Source organism: Hydra vulgaris, chromosome 12 (assembly GCF_038396675.1).
Source record: "Hydra vulgaris chromosome 12, alternate assembly HydraT2T_AEP".
NCBI lineage: Eukaryota > Metazoa > Cnidaria > Hydrozoa > Anthoathecata > Hydridae > Hydra > Hydra vulgaris.
The window spans coordinates 75,775,297-75,795,553 of record NC_088931.1 but is presented as its reverse complement, the minus strand read 5'-3'; the positions used below and the strand labels follow the sequence as shown (position 1 = coordinate 75,795,553).

The 20,257-nt window shown below is 27.8% G+C and overlaps 1 protein-coding gene across 2 annotated transcripts; it reads right to left on the bottom strand.

Moving 5' to 3' along the window:
- Nucleotides 1-6,175: 6,175 nt before the first annotated feature.
- On the bottom strand, nt 6,176-19,697 carry LOC124817516 (uncharacterized). 2 transcript variants are annotated; one of them, XM_065814472.1, is made up of 2 exons: nt 19,553-19,697; nt 6,176-9,571 (listed from the first exon to the last, which is right to left on the bottom strand). In XM_065814472.1, the coding sequence occupies exons 1-2, from the start codon at nt 19,608-19,610 to the stop codon at nt 6,189-6,191; spliced, it is 3,441 nt and encodes a 1,146-aa protein (XP_065670544.1). In that variant the 5' UTR covers nt 19,611-19,697; the 3' UTR covers nt 6,176-6,188. The 2 variants fall into 2 exon arrangements, with proteins under 2 accessions (XP_065670544.1, XP_065670545.1); XM_065814473.1 differs by lacking the exon at nt 19,553-19,697 and adding an exon at nt 16,724-17,776.
- Nucleotides 19,698-20,257: the final 560 nt, after the last annotated feature.

Below are 20,257 nucleotides of genomic sequence, written 5' to 3'. Positions count from 1 at the left end.
TGCAGTAACGTCTTTGCAAATAGCACCAGCAACTCTATCAACAGCATTTCAACTACCATCATTCGTCTCTCCTCAATTAGCTCGAGAAGAAATACAATTGGCGAGCCAAGTAATTAAATAGAATTTCAAAAGACATGCAAATAAAAAATCAAAATTAAAAGCACAAAATTAAAAGCACAAAAAGCAAATCATAGTTGTATTCGAAGGTAAATACGTTACAGAATCATTGGCTTTTGAACAAGTGAACAAAAGAATATTTAAAAGCTATTTTAAAAGAATATTTTATAAGAGGCATAACGATTATCAGTTTACTTTAGTTGTTGAACGTTAAACACAGAGCGAAAGAAATAACCCGGGCGAGAATTATAATACCTCACGAGATTTCAATAAAATAACAATACCATATAAGAAATTAAGTTAGGGAAGCAACACCACATAAAAACAATTAAATTAAAATAGCGACTGAAAAACTAAATCACAGTAACGATACCACACAATTAATTAATTTAAAATTACGAAACTATATGAAACATTGCAGGGTTTATGCGAAATTTAAAACATTTTTTAAGAAAACATAAAACATTTTTTAAGAAAATATAAAACATTTAATTACGTAATTACTCCTTAGCACTTTGAAATTTATGAGGTTTATTCATGACAAAGAAGAGTATAATTTTTTGAGTCTATTATCAAACTTTTTATCATATCTTAAAGTTTGGAATCAGACTTTTAAGTATGGAATAAAAGTTTTATATTTATAAGATATAAAACTTTTATTCCAAACTTAAAAGATTTAATATGGTGAGTAATGTTCGTTATAGTTTTAAGTTTATAACAAGTACAATGAAAAATAGAAAAATTACTATATCCATATTAAACAAATGCTTTTTTTTATCCAGAGAAAACTTTTTAAATGCAATACATGTGTTATCATGCCTCACTATGCTTATAATTAAAATATATTATTCAAGATTTATTTTGTTGTTTTAACTGATAAATGGAAAATGAGAGAGATAGGAAAAAAAGAACACTTATTACAAAGGATATTGTAAGAACCATAAGAAAGTCAATTCTAAAAGAAATGAAGTTAAAAGAAATAGCGGAAGAAGTTGAAATATCAGTTTCTGCAACACGTTCTATTTCTGATAAAATCAGTAAAGGACTTAGTGATGATGAAATCACATCAGTAAAAAAAGGAAGGCGCAGCTCTTATGACGAGACGCTTAAATCTGAAATTCGATTGTTAATTGAGCATGATCCATCTCATACTTTAGCATCATTTAGAAATTATTGAAAGGAATATTAATGTATCTATACCAACAATATCTAAGTATTTGAAGTCGATGGAGTTCACTAGAAAACGACTTACATTAGTACCAAAAGAAAGAAACTTGCCGCCAAACGTTGATTTAAGACAAATTATTATAGGACTATTAATTCGATTCCTGACAATAACTTAGTATTTCTAGATGAAACAGGCTTTAGCTTACATACTTCTAAGCAATATGGCTGTTCTATAAAGAATACAAAATGTTTTGTTACAGTGCCAGCAAATCGTAGAAAGAATGTAAGTCTAATGGCCGCTATAACAGTTAATGATATTCTAAGCTTTAAGATAGTCGATGGTGCCTATAATGGCGATATTTTTTGTGATGTTATAACCAATAATTTAAGACCGTATTTCCAAAAAAATCCTCATTTTGTACTAGTATTGGATAATTGTGCATTTCATCGTCGAAGAGATGTAATCAATTTGCTCGGCCAATCCAATGTTCAGTTTACTTTTTGCCCCCTGATTCACCGCAATTGAACCCGATCGAGGAATACTTAAATTGTCTTAAAGCTAATTATACTTCTATAAGGCCGTTTCCAAAAACCAGCAATGAAGTTAAGGCTACTTAAAATTGGCTTATACCGACAATTGGCATTGATTTCTGTGGTTGGTATTGTAATACGAGAAGATGGGTTTTGAAAGGCATAGCAAGGCAAGAGTTTTATTAAAGTGGATACTTTGTTATTTATATTATATCTTTAAATATAATGAGTTTTAGTTATATTAAAAAAATACACTTTATTATTTAGAAATTTATGAATAACTTTATGCATAATAAATGCACTCTTAAATAACAAAAATGTTTTATATTCTCTTAAAAATTGTTTTATATATATTTTTTTAATGTTTTATAATTTTATAAATTTGTTTTTTATTTTCTTACAATTTGTTTGTATTTTCTAAAAAAATGTTCTATAAATTCTTAAAAAATGTTTTATATTTTCTTAAAAAATGTTTTATATTTTCTTAAAAAATGTTTTATATTTTCTTTAAAAATGTTTTATATTTTCTTAAAAAATGTTTTATATTTTCTTAAAAAATGTTTTATATTTTCTTAAAAAATGTTTTATATTTTCTTTAAAAATGTTTTACATTTTCTTTAAAAATGTTTTATATTTCGCATAAACCCTGTAAATGATAAGTATGATGTCATACTATACCACAGGATACTTTGACTGTTTCTAAACTAGTCATTAAAATAAAAATTAGATAATATCGGGAAGATTTGTAACTTTCGAATTTAGCACATTATAGTTTTATGGTTTGGTTAGAGTACTCCCGCTTGAAGCAACTGATTTTTCTAAAAAAAATGTTTTAAATTTTAAAACATTTTTAAATTAAAATGCTTGTGCCTACTATTCGAAAAAGCAAAACCATGCCTTAATATACTGACCGGACCCTCACCTATTTGAAAATTTATTATACTTATTAAGATATAAGCCAATTTATGGTAAATTAACTTACTTACTTCTACTTAACTAATAAAAAAATTGTCTTTATGATACCCAAAATAACTATAAATCATTTAACATAATAATACGGGAGCGTATACCAAAAGGTTATTATGTCTTATTTACACAGCTTCAATTTGTTTCTTTCAATACCCGTTTTAAGTTTGATAAACAAGCAAGCTTTTTAGTTTTAGAAAAATTGAACTTTTAAGAAAGTATTTATTAAAAGAATGTAGTTTAAAACAATTGTAATAATATAATAAATTGTTAAAAATAATAATATAAATAAATTGTTAAAAATAATATAATATAATATAAATAAATAATATAATATAAATAAATTGTTAAAAATATAATTGTAATAATATAAATAAATTGTTAAAAATAATAAATTAGTTTAAAACAATAGTACGTTGCGAGATATAAAAACACAGAATTTACCTAGAAACGTAGACATTTCATGATAAAAAGAAGAGTGAATTTACATGAAAATGACTCAAAATTCAAATAAAACAGGTTAAAGATTCAACTGTTTACTTTTATCATGATTTGTATTTGTGTTAAAACTATTTTGAAATTCTAATACATAAGCATTTTTAAAAACTGTGTTTCTCAGATAAATGAATTTTAGTCTGAAAAAATATAAAGTAGTATAAGTTTGAAATTAAGTTAAATATATTTAAACATATTTAAGTTAAATATATTTAAATATGTTTATGTTAAATATATTCAATAAAATTAAGTTCAACTCAGTAACAGGTTGACAAAGCTACAAAATAGGAGTGTTTTATTCATACAGATTTTAGTTTAATATATTATGCAACTAAAAACTTTTATAAATGTTTTGTTTCGCTTATATTACAGACCAACATTACAAAAGTAAATACCCCAAATATTTAGTTAAATATTTTGACATTTTCAAATACATTGGCCTGGAACAATTACAATTTTTTTGCCTAAACAAATTCATCTTAGATTAAAAACTGTAGGTTGGCATTATAATTAGTTGTCTATAGACTTTAGTTACGATCATATCGGTAGGGCTCAGTACTTTCTGGCCGAATATTTTTAGCAATAAATCAAGAAATACTTAACAAAATAATTCCAAACTTTTTTTATAATGAAATTTACTGTATCATGTAATGTTTTTAATTAGTTTGATGCTCAGAAAGTTTACAAATTTTTTTGAGAGTAAGTGCATGATGTCAAGGATCTTGCTTTCAATTACATTTTTCAACGCTGCTATCCAATTTGGCTTAAATTTTTTGTCATCTTTCGCTTGTTTGTTGCTTTTCATTAAGATTTCTTTTATAACTGTCCAGTAATTTTCAGTAAGAGGGTTTTTTTTTAATTTTCAATTTTAAAAGTTGTTTAAAACTTTCAAATTTGAAGTTTAAAAATAAAAATAAACAATAATGGTTACTAGGTGCATTTTGTATTGTTTTAATTATTGCAAATTAGTTATTATTAGTTTAGACCTGTTATAATGCAAACTAATTACGAAGATGTAGAAGAATTAGATTTTTTTATAGAACGTAGAAGCGGTTCTAGATAGAGGAAGATTATCTAAACAAAGCAGTCAAACGAAAAAAGGTAGCTTTACCGGTGTTATGTTGATTTTTGTTCTAGTTCTAACTTTGATCTTCGAATGTGATATGAAAAATGGACTCTATGTGTCAGTAGGCTCACGGCACCCACTCCCCCTACACTTAGCTGTTTTGAGCACCTCTTTTCATATTCTTTTGCTCATTACTTCATTAAGTCTTCTAAAATATCCTTTCTCTCCCTACCTCCACTCTCGTTTGAATTAAAAAGTTGTATAAACTTAAGGAAGATGTATAATAACTGCGCTGAAGAACGCAAATTCTCGTATCAGATCTTATACGAAATTTTTGTTTCTTAGTTTAGAGGTTCATAAGTAGATGCATGTATCACTTGCAAAAAATTTGATTATATCCGAGTCAAAAGTCCAGATTGTAGCTGAACTTGAGCTGCAAAGGAAATTTCATTTGCAGAAGCGTGCTGCATTTTACCACTTACTAAAGAACTCTGATGAAGACACATGCAAGATTGCATACGATTTGCAGCAGGAACAAGTTCTGCATAAGGTGCCTGTTTAGTAGGCTTTTTATGCCAGACAGCTAGTTTTATACAATTTTTCAAACTGTGACAAGACTTCAGGAAAAAACTACTGTTATTCATGGATTGAAAGTGAAGCAGCACGTGGCTCAAATGAGATAGCAAGTGCGGTGTACCACTTTCTTAGTGACAATGTCATAAAACAGAGCAAGCAAGTCAAACATAACTACACCTGAAAAGTATCATGAGATATTCAAAATGCGTGCTAATTAAGTGTTTGTTTACGGTAAGGACTGGGTATCGCATAATTTCAAAGCAGCTGCATCAGCAACATACAAACCACTTGTTGGACTGCAAGAACTTAAGAGAATACTCTTTCATTTGTAAGAGTCAAAAGAAAAAATGTGTTATTACTTTAAGTGAAGAGAAAAGTTATAATACAAGTAAAATCAATCATTTTTAAAAGCCATAGAAAGTGACAGGCTCCCGACCTTTGTCTACTGCGAAACTTGCGGACATTAAAAAACCTCTCTAAATTGACGTTTAGTGAAAACTGAGAAAGTGTTTCAGAGTTTGCCTTCTGCAAGACCCCCATAGAAAGTGAATCATTATTGATACAAATAATCCTAAAAATAACTGCAGCTGTTCTACCAAAGATGACGTGGCATAAGTATGACAAAAGTTTAATATACTGGTGTAGACTTTGTGCAAAGCAAGAAACATTTGTTATTGTCTAAGGTACACTGCAGTGAAATAAAGTTAAATACATGGTGATACCAATAGTAAACAATGCTTTGTATTGATATTCATTATAATAGTTCATTTTGTAATAGTAGCATCGTTATCAATAATGCTGAGAAAATAATACAAAACCAGACAATTTCTTATTTTGGTGCAAATAAAGACTAATCCCAATTTTCCTCTTTCATAAAAAGCCTCTAATAAAGTTCTATGTTCTATTAACCATGACCCTTATTGATGTATGTTTTGTTAGTGACATTAGAATATTGCCAACAGAAATTTTGTCTGGTTTTGCGTGGAAGTTCTTCAATTATTCTCTTTACAATATATATCTATATATCTTTATATCTATATATCTGTATATATTTATATATATATATATATATATATATATATATATATATATATATAATATATATATATATATATACACATATATATATAACATACTGTATTCGAAAACTGAATGTTGTATACTATATAAAAAAAGAAGTAAAAATTCTAAATGAATCTATGATGGCCACTAGTAAATGAATCTAGGTTTGTAAATGTAATTAAAAGACGTTAAAACTCAATGTATATTATCAAATTAAACTCAAAAAAATTCTGTATAAATACCGGCATAGTTTGAATGACAAACTTATTATGCGCGTTAATACGAGAGCAAATAATATTACAACAATAAATGTTGGAATGAAAATTAGAATTGTTGCTTCAAACCACCGAAATAGCGTCCCCAGGTTCTCATCAGCAGCTTCAGGCGGCAAATCACTCACGTAACTGTATGCGAAGAACAAGTTAAAACTACAGAAAAGTATTAAAATTACTGATGTCAAGGTTTCAAATATATTTGCAGCTTTTATGAGATATGGCCTAAAGTAAAGATGGTGCACAAGGTATAAAGTACAAAGTAGTAATGCAAAATATAAACGGAAAACAGGGCTGCTAATAAATGTAAATGCAATAATAAGAATAAGACGTCTCGCAATTAAAGTACCTTGCCAAAATGACGGTTGTCTTATATAAACTAAATTTTTTCCTTCATATATATTACTTGCAGAATGTCTCGTGTTTGTAAACATAATACCTTTATAAGGACTCTCAAGCTTATATAAAATCTCACTAATTGAAATTTTTTCTTCATCATTGGAATAATCATCTAACGGTGTATAATGTTCTGATTTTATGCTTGCTATTAAATGATCTTTGTAAAACAAATGCATAGTTATTGTCCATATTAAATAACATAAAGGTAATGCCCATCCCAATACAAATTTATTATAACTAACTGCACCAATTTTTAGATGGACAATACTACAAACTAAAACAATTGGGAATGGAATAATCCATCCGATCACAAACGCAAATATAAAAAATTGCCACCATCGAAAACATGTTATGGTTCCATCAATAAACAGGACATATTTATTACTGACAGGTACACAATTTAGTAGTGCTAATGACATTGACGTCAGAGTAGCGTACGCTATTAAAATAATCTGAATTGTTGCAACTTTTAGACGGACGCTAAATCTTATCAAAGTTTGTTCTTTTTGGTAATCGTTTAAGACAAAAAACTTCAAAACATAAGATGTTGCATGAAGTAGAAGCATGACGAAAAGAACATAGCAAGCTAAAGATTGTAGAAATATCATTTTTGTAATTGCATTTAATCCAGCAATAGGACAAATTGAAAAAGAAGAACTTGTTTGTATCGACAATGTAAATAAGCTACTAAATACTGAACGAAGACAACTCAAGATTTTGTCAAAAATTTCACTTTCTTGCATTCGTATGAGCAAAAACATTTGAAAGAAGTAAAAAGAGATATTTGTTATGTCTGTAAATATATCTGGCTCTTTCCTTCTGTTTTCATATTGGGACACGTTGCAAGGTTTTTGAAATAAAGAGTTTGAATGTTCTATTTTGATTCTTTCATTTTCATCACTACTGCTTCCAAAGTTTTCTTCGCTAGTTTCCGTAATTATTGTAACTTCTTTTTCGATTTTTAAAATTTCGTATTGATGTAAATCGTCATGCTTATAAATTTTTTTATCCCACCAAACAAGCTGCTCTTTAACAAATCCACTTATCTTATCTAAGTACATAAAAGTTATAATATAAGCTGTACCTAAAGCAATATATAAGGACCAAAACCATTTATCGTTGCAATCTTTATGATCTATGCAGTTAGAGTTTATAAGATTTTCGCTGGTTCCTTTTTTACATTTGCCACACAAAGTACCAGTACGATTTGTGTTGCAAGAATCAAACTTTTCACAGTGAGTTCCCTTGCAACAGTAACCTACAGGACAAGGCAAAAAACGAACTTCGTCACCTAATAAACCTGTTTTATACCCATAGTAGTTACCTTGAGGTCGAATGGAACCTTGATTACAAACACCACCGAACTTGCAATGGTGACATTGAACAAATGTGCTTCTGTTTTTGTATATGATTCCATTGTTTTGATATATATTTAGCTCACCTGAGGATAAACTGTAATGGTTTGTAGGACACGATTCACATGTAAGCGTTAGTCTCTTTGTTTTGGTTAATAAATCTCTTTCAATACCGTAATAACTAATATTGTGACCTTCAGGACACCTAGCATTAAAATAACCAGCAACTATTATTGACCAATCTTCCTTTGTTGGACTTCCGGGGTGCCAAATGAATGCTCTAAACGAACCGGGCATGACGTTTGGTATCCAAGTAGTGTTAAAAAGCTCCGTTCCAGCGGTAGCATACAAAATATCACCTAATAAAGGCCTAATAAAGACATTGCTAGGGCCTATAAATAAACAGTTTAAGCATGAAAAAAATCCGCGTGTAAATATTGTTCCACCAAAGCCAGAGCAAGTATTATTAATAAATGTGGAATAGCTTACAATAACTTTCGAAAATTCCTCAGTGTATATAGCACCTCCAAACCCTTGCACTGATCCAAGATAATCGCCGACGGCATTGTTTGCAAAGTCAGAATGTTCAATATAAACCGTAATGCCATCAACATATATCGTCCCAAAAAATCTTTCAGCTTTGTTGTTTAAAAAAATGTTACCTTTTATCCAACATATTATTTCATCAGGCTGTTTTAAGTCAGCTTTTAGATGCAATGCAGATGCAAAGACCCCTCGATTTTTTATAAACTGGTTATCTCTTAAAAAAACATACGATTTGTTAGCTTTGACCATTCTGGCAAACTTTAAGATAATACATTGGCCATTGTTTTCTGAAAAAATGTTTTTGCTAATTTTGATATTATAAGTTCCATTCATGACTTTTATAGCGACACCTTTGTTTGTATGTTCTATTGCACTTTCAATAATAGACACAGTTAATTCTGAAAAAGATGTAATACTAATTGCATGAGAAATGGAATTTCTATATGAGTTGCTAGTAATTATAGTTGAAATGACCGTAATATTTGCACGGTTAACATTAGGAGAGTAAATAAAGTAACTAACAAAAATGATTTCAGAATATTTGATTACAAGAGAATGAAGAGTCTGATCGGTGTATTCAGTCAATACAGCAGTACAAATGTCTCTAAACACGCAGTTATGAATATTTAAATTAGCGTTTATGACGTGGAAAAATCCGCTATTTCCAGGGATACAAGTTGATTGATCATTATAATTAGATTGGTAGTTACTTGCAAATTCTAAGTTTGTAAAGTTTACTTCGATCACACTATTATTTCCAACTACCCTGAATGCAAATTGGTTGAAGTTACATAATATCTTCGGCCGATAGACAACCCCAATAACAATAATTGATACGGTAATGAAGTTATCATACAGACTATTGCAAATATGAAACTCTTCATGTAAAAATTGAGATCTTATATTGATTTCATCTTCAGATTTAGCCATATTTATTACATAATTTATAGATAGGCAAGGTGTATCAATTAAACCGCATTCAAAAGTGTCTCGTCCTGAATTTGCAACATTCCATACTCCTAAAAAGTAAGGTATTATGAAACTTAAAATCAAAAAAATTAAATACAAAATAAACTTTTCTTACATGTAATATTAAAGACGGTAGACCCGTAATATATGAGTGTCATTTGAGTGATAAAGTTGACTCGCGTAGATTGAAAAATGACTCGATGCGTTTTACTTTAAATAAGTCTTAAATGCTCTGCATCAACGCCAGCTGCTTTTGAAAGTTCTCTTAAAAAGAGGTTTTCCTTATATTAGGGAAGAAGGATGTAAAAACTCACGTTTTTCTCTTTTAAGCACTGGTTTTTTAGTAATTTTTTTTTCTATTGTTGTTTAATGTTAGGTTTTAGTGTTCGAGTAAAACGTTACTGATAGTTAGGGTTAGATCTAAAATTCAGTGGTGGTTAGAAATTAGCGAGGGTAGAAATATCTAGTTTTTTCTCCTAACTCTAGGTGATACTTGATTATCGTCATATAAAACGATTATTATTACTTATGATTTCTCCGCATCTTTTTTATGTATAACTTTGGTTTTAATACATTAAAAAGATGTTATTCTAAGGTACATAACACAACCAATAATTTATATGTTTCGGTATTCAATGACTCATTTTATAAAAAAAAGATAGAACAAGATTATTCTAAATTATAGGAGGGATACTAAGAACAGAGTTTTAAAGGTAGTATACCTTTTCCAAGTATGTGTGTGGGAAGTGTCTACTATTTAACGTATTGTAACAAGTTAAGTGCGTTGGTGTTAAGATAGGTTTAACCTCAGCGTGCAGATTTAACAACGCGCAGCAATTTTGTAATAACTACATATCCCATACTTTCATATTGTTGGTTGTTTATCTATAAGCTTCAGTTTTAGTTACTTTGTAAAAAAATAAGAGGTTCAATAAACAAGAGGAATATGTATCAATTACAAAAATACAAAAACTTGAGAAAACTTGTGAGAAACAATAAACATGTATTACATACAATGATACAAGAACTTGAGTGAACTTGCGTGAACCAATGAATATGTATAAATTACAACAATGCGTGAACTAACAAACATGAATCAACTACAGTAAATCAAGAACTAATGAACATGTATCAATTACAACGATACAAGAGCCTGCAAGAACTAGTAAACATACATCAATTACAATGATGCGAGAACTTGAAGAACTAATAAACAATTACAAAGATGCGAGAACTAATGAACACGTCCATTAATTTGGAAATACCTAGAAAATTGCTTAAAATCTATAAAACCTGCATTTATTTTATAATTCAACTTACTCCAAGCAATTTGATGCAACTTATTCCTTAGGCATCATTATCAATTTAATCAATGTATGTAATTATTGAGATTATAAAAATCTTTTTTTTATGTTTTTTAGTTTGAATAAGATTTTTTTTAACTTACGATTAATTTATTATATAGCTCTAAGTTTTCATTAAAACTAAAAAAAAACGAAAATTAGAACTTTGTATCTAGAATAAAATATAGTAATATGATAAAAAAAATTATCAATAACCTTTGAAATTTTCAATTTATACTATATTAAGCATATAGCTACTTAATTTTTTTAAATTAATTTTATAGCTAATTAATTTTTATATATAATTATAGTTATATAATTATATATAAAATGCATATATATACAATAAATCACTCATGCGACATTGTAAAAAAGTTCAGGTCTATAACATTTTTTTTGTTAGTTAAATAATCATTATATTTCTTTAAATATCAATAAAACTAAGTTTATTATTTTTCACTCTCACATTAAAAAAAATTAATTATAATAATGTGAAAATTAGAATTAACGGTAGAAGATTTCTCCCATCTAAAAAACCTTTAATATCTTGAAAAGATTTATTTCTTGATAAAAACATGGTACTATCAACTAATTTAATTTAATTAGTCGATAGTACTATGATTGGTTCTTATCAAGAAACAGGGCTGTCTCGAATGGGGAGTCTAGGGGATGTCCCCCCACCCCCACCCCCCAAAGCTATCATACTGTCATATGTCATATAAGCATTTGAGTTGGCACATTGAGCAAGTTTTGAACTATATTTGACAAAATGCAAATATTGAGGACCTTTTTTATTTTTTTTTTGGTGTCTCTAGTTGGCAAAAAATACACACAACACTCCCCATGGAAAATCTCCTCCGGACTGCCCTGTTAAGAAATACCATTAAATATTTAAATTTTGAAAATGACATAATTCTTATGAATGTACGTTGTAAACTGTTTATATGATTTAGTAGGAATCCTCCTTTTTGATTCTAAACAATGCAATATTAGCTTAAATGGAAAGAGAACAAGAAATAGTACATTAATATCAGAGTATGTTGTGAAAAATATTTATTAAAGACATCATACTAGGATCAGGAGTCAATAGCATGTTGTCTTAAACAATATTCCTTGTTCTCCTTCTATCTAAGGATCAAAGAGGAGGAATTAAATCACACAAACAGTTTAAAATGTATATCCATAAGAAATATAACATTTTCTCCTTTAAAATTTTTTTTTTTTTCTTATGTGTTTTAATTTTATTAAATTTTTTATTTTTCTTTAAAAATTAAAGTGTTTTTTTATTTTTATTTCAATAGTGACTAAAGGGGCTCTATGAAAAGGTTGTGATGATAAACGCATCATCCTTACCTTCTTTGAGTTCCTGACTGATTATAACAGTATATATATATATATATATATATATATATATATATATTATAAATTAAAAAGATTAAAAACGTTTTTTATAAAGGTTTTTTATGTTTACGATGTTATTTATTTTATATGAAAAATTGTAATATTCTTTAATCAGCGAAATAAAAGTTAAATTAATAAATAAATAAATCTAATATCCAAAATAAGTTTTCTGAGTTAAAAATTTGAAAATTTCAAGATCTTGTAGAGTTTTATAACTGTTTTTTTGTGTAAGATTTTCTCCAAATAATCTACCAAATTTGTTTAATAATTTTTTCTAGGAAACATGTGATACTCATAAATATCACAACGGAAATACATAAAATGGTATAAAAGACTGTCAAGTATAACAATCTCTCCATATAACACCGATGTATTTCTCACTTAAACCAATCATTACCATTTATAGAAATTTTTTTTTTAACTAAATATTCTTTTATTAACAGCCTTTTTATTCTCAATAGAAACCAAATTAAATAATTTTTATTTGAGTTTATATCTAACAAACATTAGTTATTTCTTTTATTATTATTGCTTTAAAATATTACTGTATTAATACTCTTGCTAATTTATGGATGTATAAAACACTTACAAAACGCTCTAAAACCAAACAAAAACTATATAATAATTTTTTTTTAATAAAAATTAATTTAAAAAAATCATAATTACAAATACTTTTATACCAATCTTATCAAAAGAAACAAAAAAAAATTATTTGAGTACAAAATTTAGTAAGTGTAAGCAATATAATAAAAAAACATGGTCAGTAATCTATTATTTATTAATATATTATGAAAAAATAAAAATAAAATTTCTTTATTAACAGAACGAATTAGTATAAAGCATTATGATATGTTCTTTCTTAATAAAATTCTAAAGAGTTTAATAAACATTTCACAAATGTTGGACTTAATCTTGCTAACAAAGTTACACCATCATTTAATTCTTTTAAAATTGTCGAACGACACATAAGTGTATGATTTTGACTTGACATTAAAAGAATTTGAAACGGCTTTTTCTTCCATAAAAAAAACAAATAATCAGGATTTGACGATATACCCAATAACATACTAATTTCAAATAAGAATAGCATTCCTAGACCGTTATTTTATATTGTCAAACTTTCTCCGGATCAAGAAAATTTTTTCTTGATCCGGAGAAAGTTAGCAAAGGTAATTTTGATTGATAAAAGTTATTCAAAAGATCCGACTGAACATGCAATTTTTGAATTAGTACATTAAATGAATAATCGCTTTAATAAAAACAAGTTTCTTTTAGGCACATTTATTGATCTAATAAAAGTTTTTCACACCGCTGATCACTATTTTTTTTTTCTAGAAAAGCATTATGGGGTAACTAATAAGATCTTCTATTGGTCTATATTACCTTACTGATAAAAAAAACAATATGTTCAAAACAAAGAATACAGATTACTTCAAATTCCGTATTGAATACCACAAGGATCTATACTATTCCCTCTCTTATTCTTAGTTAAGTAAACGACTTGAAAAATGTATCAGTTAGGATAAACCTAATTATGTATGCAAAGGATACAAATCTTTTTCTTTCCAACCATAGTATCAAGCAATTTTATGCAGACATGAAATTTGAATTATTTAAGATAAATGATTAGTTTCCAACAAATAAACTCTCTTTAAACGTTTAAAAAACAAATAATATATTATTTTATAAAAATTGCACACAGTAAACCTTCCCCTTAAATTATTAAACCTATTTTTTAATAATAAAGATATAAAGCAAGAAACCTAGATAAATTATTTCAGGAATACTTGCTGACAACCATTTATCATAGCTTCCTTAAATTAAATGTCTACAATCTAAAGTTTGTAAAATAGTCTAATGTACACACCCTATCAAATAGTTAGTCTGATGTACACACCCTATCAAATAGTTAGTCTGATGTGCACACCCTATCAAATTCACGAACAACCTCATTTAAAAGGACGAAAAAAATCTTTCAATCGAAGGAATATAAAAACCTTACGAGTACATTTAGAGGCGATTTTAAAACATTTTTAATTTTGACACCCCTTCCCAATTGAGGTGGAGCAAACTTTACGTGGTCATCTCTTCAAAACGTTAAAACATTTTTTGATGAAATTCGAATTCTATTAATAAATTTTGATTTGATTTAATAACACACAAAAACGTATAAAAATTGTTGTTTCTCTCACAACAGTATTTTTGTTCCCAATCTCAACTTAAAGTAACTTTTCTTAAGATACCTCCTCAATTGGTGCTAATATAAATATACAATGTTTGAAGCTTGGAAATTTCCTGTAAATTATAACAAGCACATAAAAAAACAGCTTTTCTCTTCCATGCATGTATGGTAAAAAAATCCATAAAACAAACACTTTTATTTTAAGAATTTGCCAATTGAAATAATTTTAAATAATTACAAAAAAAAAAAATTGCAATTTGTAAAGTATACATTTTTCGTAACGCTATTTGTTGTTAAATTTTATTACATTTAGGCTCAATTATAAATAACAATATTAAAAACAACATCATTTAGTCGTATTTAAAAATAATGCAAATTACACCTAATTTTCCAAACGTAAAATTTTACATTTTATTTTCATGAAGTATATTAAATAATTTTTTCATCTTATAAGCATTAATTTACCATTTTTACCACATTTACCATTCAGATGGAGAAAAGGTTTTTTTTGTGCTTGAGATAAGTTTTTGGCGTTTTTTAAACTTCAAACATTTTCAAACATTGTATGTTTATACTAGTACAAATTATGAATGTTTTTTTTTTTAAATAAGGAAAAATACTGTAAATAGAGGTTGGGAAAGCAAGTAAAAAATACTGCAAATAGAGGTTGGAAAGCAAGTAAAAAATACTGCAAATAGAGGTTGGGAAACCAAGTAAAAAATACTGTAAATAGAGGTTGGGAAACCAATTAAAAAATACCGTAAATAGAGGTTGGAAGAGCAAGTAAAAAATACTGTAAATAGAGGTTGGGAAAGAAAGTGCTTTATAGATTTTCCCCATTCCTTGACCCCTCACACCCAATCTAGTAGGTCTTATAGGAACAACAGTTTCTAAAAATTTTTTGTGCGTTCTTATATACGAGAAAAACCAAGGGAAGCATACAAAACCCTTAACAAGAGATATGAAAAAGATGGATGTTTATGAAACATATATTTCATAAACATCCATCTTTTCACCTAGTTTTCATGTATAAATATATAAAGAACCTCATTTCAGCTGACTTTATTTGTAAATTTGATAAAATCCTAAATGAAAAATGTTATTAAAAAAAACCACTAAAATAAAAAACTCATGCGATCAAGGAAATTTCTACATTACTGTCTGTATTGTTTTTGGTATTAATTTGTTATATAAATAGGGTCCGCGATATCGCCGGTATACAAAGGAAATGCACTGTGCGAAAATATCATTTTGAGATAATGAACAAAGTTTTTGCGTAAAAGTTAAAATAATAAGTTTTTGTGTAATAGTTGAAATAAAAAATCTTAATAACTCATTAATAATTAATTATTAAATTCATGTTATATATCAAACGATAGAGAGTTTAAAATACTAAATAGTGGTAAAAATAACTCCATAATGCCAAAAATGTACTTAGTGCATTTCCCTTGTATTCCAACGATATATTCTGCTGTTCATAAACATAATAAATGACAGATGCGTTTCACATCGTAATATCAATAAAAATATAATTTTTAAAATCAGATCGGGACTCAAAAAAGATATGGATATTTCAATAACACCTCAATGTTCTCATATTGTCCCTTAGTATAATAAAATACTGTCATAATAGTTGGTATAAACCATTCAAAATATAGAACTAATAAATGATACTAATAATATAATAAGAAAGTAAATAAGATTAATTGGATTTATTAATGAATTTATACATGAAAGTTAGGTGCTGGTATTTAATTTAGGTATTTAGGTGCTAATTTTATATAAACTCATCATCATCTCTCATTAAGGGTTTAGTCCTCTCTTTTTTGCCCGCATACAATTCTACACGCATGTTTTTGCAAACTAGGTTTTTGTTTAGGTTTGTTGTTTGTATACTACTTCATGTAATATTAGTATAGTTAATGAATTAAAGAAAACTGTATTAGTTTTAGACAAACTGTGTTTACCAATGAACAAACTCGCTACACCAGGCCAAATATCTTACTAACTTCGATTGTAAATGTTTAATATAAAAAATCTAATTAATTTTCGTCAATTTTTTTTTTCTTTAATAAAGGTTTGTTTTTTTTTCTTTATATTCTTATTATGGTTTATTTATGAACTTAAGTTTGTTGTTCATAAATAATAAAAGAACACCGATACCCATAGAGGAGCTAGTATCCCTGTGTACGATAACTACTAATTCGTGAAATAAATAAAAAATTCTTCTCAAATAAAAAAAAAAGAAAAGAAATATAAGATTTCATAAAAGTTACCCGACTAATCGTGTTTTGCGTTATGCGTTTTGCAACTACATTGGGTTTGGATTGGCTCAAATACAATTTGCGATGATTGGCTAAGCTAACAGTTGTTAAAGTTAAATCTGTCATTCTAGTTAAAGTTAGATCTGTCATCTGGAGTTCTTGATTTTGTAAAGCAACGGAGAAAAATAAGCCACAGTACTAGATAGAATATATAACAGCAGTAACCAGTTATTGCTGAAAAACTTCTTTTTTTTGAACCTCTGATAGATAACTTTTTACTGTAAGAGTTTTTATGTAAAAAAATCCATAAAATATGCAAAAGTTGAGAAGTATGAAATATTACTAAAAAATTGCGATGTCATAATGACATATCGATAGCTACATACCGTATCTTCAAAACATAACAACGTAAATATCTAAGCAACATCATCATTATTTTTATCTCTATGCAACAAAAAACTTCTTGAAATTTTTTGCTGCATAAGTTTTCCATGTAAATTTTTTATGATTTTTAGCTACAGGGTGATTTAATCAAAAGTATAAACTTTAAAATTGAATAAAAATTGTAGATCAAATTGGATTATTAAGTCCGATACACCATTTTAAAGATAAATTAAAAGGAAATTGAGTGATAAGAATTTATTTTTTATTTTTTATCAATATGACCTCCATTTTTTTCAATTAATAAATGACATCTTTTTGTAAAATTCAAAAACGTTGATTCCAAAGCCGAAGTGTTTATTTTTTGGATTTCTCTCGTGATGTTCTCTTTTAAATTATCCAAAGTCTTCGGTAATGGCTTATTAACTTTAGACTTAGGATAACCCCATAGGAAAAAATCACATGGATTGAGGTCTGGTGATCGTGGAGGCCATTGTTGCTTGGTAATGAATTTCTCCCCAAATTTACTTTGTAACCACTCTTGAACCATATTAGCCGTATGCGGAGTAGCCCCATCTTGTTGAAAGTAGTATTTTTTGTGACTCTCAACTCTATAGTGCTTAGGCCAGAAAAAAATTTTAAGCATATCCAGGTAATTGTGCTGATTTACCGTTCCTTCGAAAAAGTAGGGTCCATATGACATATCGATAGCCACATACCGTATCTTCAAAACATAACAACGTAAATATCTAAGCAACATCATCATTATTTTTATCTCTATGCAACAAAAAACTTCCTGAAATTTTTGCTGCATAAGTTTCCCATGTAAATTTTTTATGATTTTTAGCTATAATAACATCTAAAAAAATTGCAGAAGAAACTCTTTTTATTTAAATACTATTATGAAGTAAGTATGTCGCTCGAAAGTATTTTTTAAAACCTCAAGGGAAGTGAGTCTGTTTAGTTTTTTTGAATTGAGTGAAAATTTATTTGATTTCAGAGATTTTTTCAAGTTCAACGTATTTATTTATTGATCGTATAATGAGAGAGGAAAATATTTGTATCTTCAGCAAACAAACTGGCGTAAGTCTTTGTAAAGGTTCACACGTTATATTATAAAAATCAGATTGAATACTCGAGTCCACATGTTATATTTAGGAAAATCTCATAAAAAAATTGCTTGCAACAGCTTAAATATGTTTTAAGTAGGATTAAAACTTTTGCCAATAACTCTGTAATGTTAAATAATTTTAACATTATTTGTTAATTTAAAGTGTGTAACATTAAAGCCTGTAACGACGCTTGGGGTTTTCTATCTTTTCAAAGGAAGGAATTATTTCTTAATGCCAACTTTTTGTTTAGGCTCGTACAAAAATACGCCATTAATTTTTTTTTGTATATGCATCAAGCATAATGTAATTCATTATTAGAGTAGAATAGATTAGTGCCAGGGATGCTGAGTCCAAAAAAGGACTCCAGATTTTAAAGTCACAAAAAGATTACTTTTTCCTAGTTTTTGGTATACCGGAGCTCTAAAAATATAAAAAAGTTTATGGGCTACTAATAGAAAAAAAAAAAACAGACTTTTAGGTAAGAGGAACAATTATTTTTTTTAACCCGGAGTCCTTAGGTATAATGGCGGCAATGACTCCGGGACTCCAGGACTCCGGGCTTAAAAACAATAAGCTCCAAGTCGTTAAATCTCATGAATTTTTTTCTTCTAGCAGATCATAAGTTAACAAACATGCTGAGAGCTTCTAGACACTACAGACATGGAAAAAAAAAGGGAGATATAAAGCCGGAGTCCTTTTGGGACTCCGCATCCCTGATTAGTGCTGATCTAAGAGTAATGATTCCAAACTACGTAGAACTTATAATAGTAAAAAATGCATAGTAATTTTAATTACTAAGAGCTAGTTGTTAAAATTTCATTTAATTTGTTTTTGAATTAGTTAGCGCTCATTCCATCTTTAGTTACTAGTTCAATATTACTTCAGTCATTTACCACTTTGTTGGTGAAAACTATGACGTTTCATATTTACTATTGATTGCCTACTCGGTTTAACATTACATCTAGTTTCGTTCACTGTCTAGCATTTTTGGTTGTTGATTAAAAATGTTTAGTATCATGTTCATTGAAATATATATACATTTTTATTAAATTCCCCTATCTACTTCTATCTCCTTCTTTCTTCTATTTTCTCTTTCTTTTTTACAGCTCTATACATGTCGTCATAAGATTAAATATGAATAAACTTTATTTAATTATTATAATTTAATTTTACTTTTTTATAAACCTTATTATGTTAAATGAGACTAATGAATAATAATAATAACTTTTCCAATCAATTAATAAAAACTTAAAGTGTTAAGATAATTTTATTGGTTTATAATCGTATCAGATTAGTTTTGTAAGATTAATTGTATCGGATTAGTTTTGTAAGATTAAATTTAACTTACGAGCCAAAATGATTTTTAAAAAACCCAGTAACACCAGCTTGTTTATTGTTAGAAACATCTAGGTTTTCACTAAAGTTGCAATCCGCTGTAAACATAATACATGTATTTCAAACTAGTTTGATGTACAAAGAAATGAGATTTAAGTAATGCTTGATTGATTTTAGAAAAAAAATACGCATATATTATCATATGCTAGCATGTATTATAATATATGTTTGCATATGCATGTTAGTATATATATACAGGAGCGGATCTAGGCTGTAGCAAGTGTAGCAATTGCTTCAGTCAGCTCATTCTTTTTTTTTTTTAATTTGTTACATACATAGCTTTTTTCATGCAAAAGAGAAAAATAATTTAAACAAGGTATATAGGTATACAAGTAGTCAAATTGGACTGGGAGTTTAATAAAATGGCAAATCGATTGTAGCAACTCTACGAGTCGGCGAGTCGTTTTGAAACTACTCGCCGATAATTTATTATATATTAGCTATTATAGCGAGAGCCTGAAGCAAAAAAAACAGAAATTTTTGTAGCAAAGACAGAAATGCTGTTAAATATCCACTCTCCGTTTATAAAACTTTTTTTAATGAATTGGATAGCATTAAATAAAAACGATATTTTTTTAATTAAAAAGACTAAATTAAATGTTGGTTCGCTTATACTTATTCAAATAGCGTCTGTTGGTTCGCTTATACTTCTTTATTT

Coding starts and splice junctions, on each gene's coding strand:
- LOC124817516 (XM_065814472.1), bottom strand. CDS start 19,610: ATGTTTCTAACAATAAACAAGCTGGTGTTACTGGGTTTTTTAAAAATC. Junction 9,572..19,552: donor TTTAAAAATCATTTTGGCTC/GTAAGTTAAATT, acceptor CTTACTTTTTAG/GAGTATGGAATGTTGCAAAT.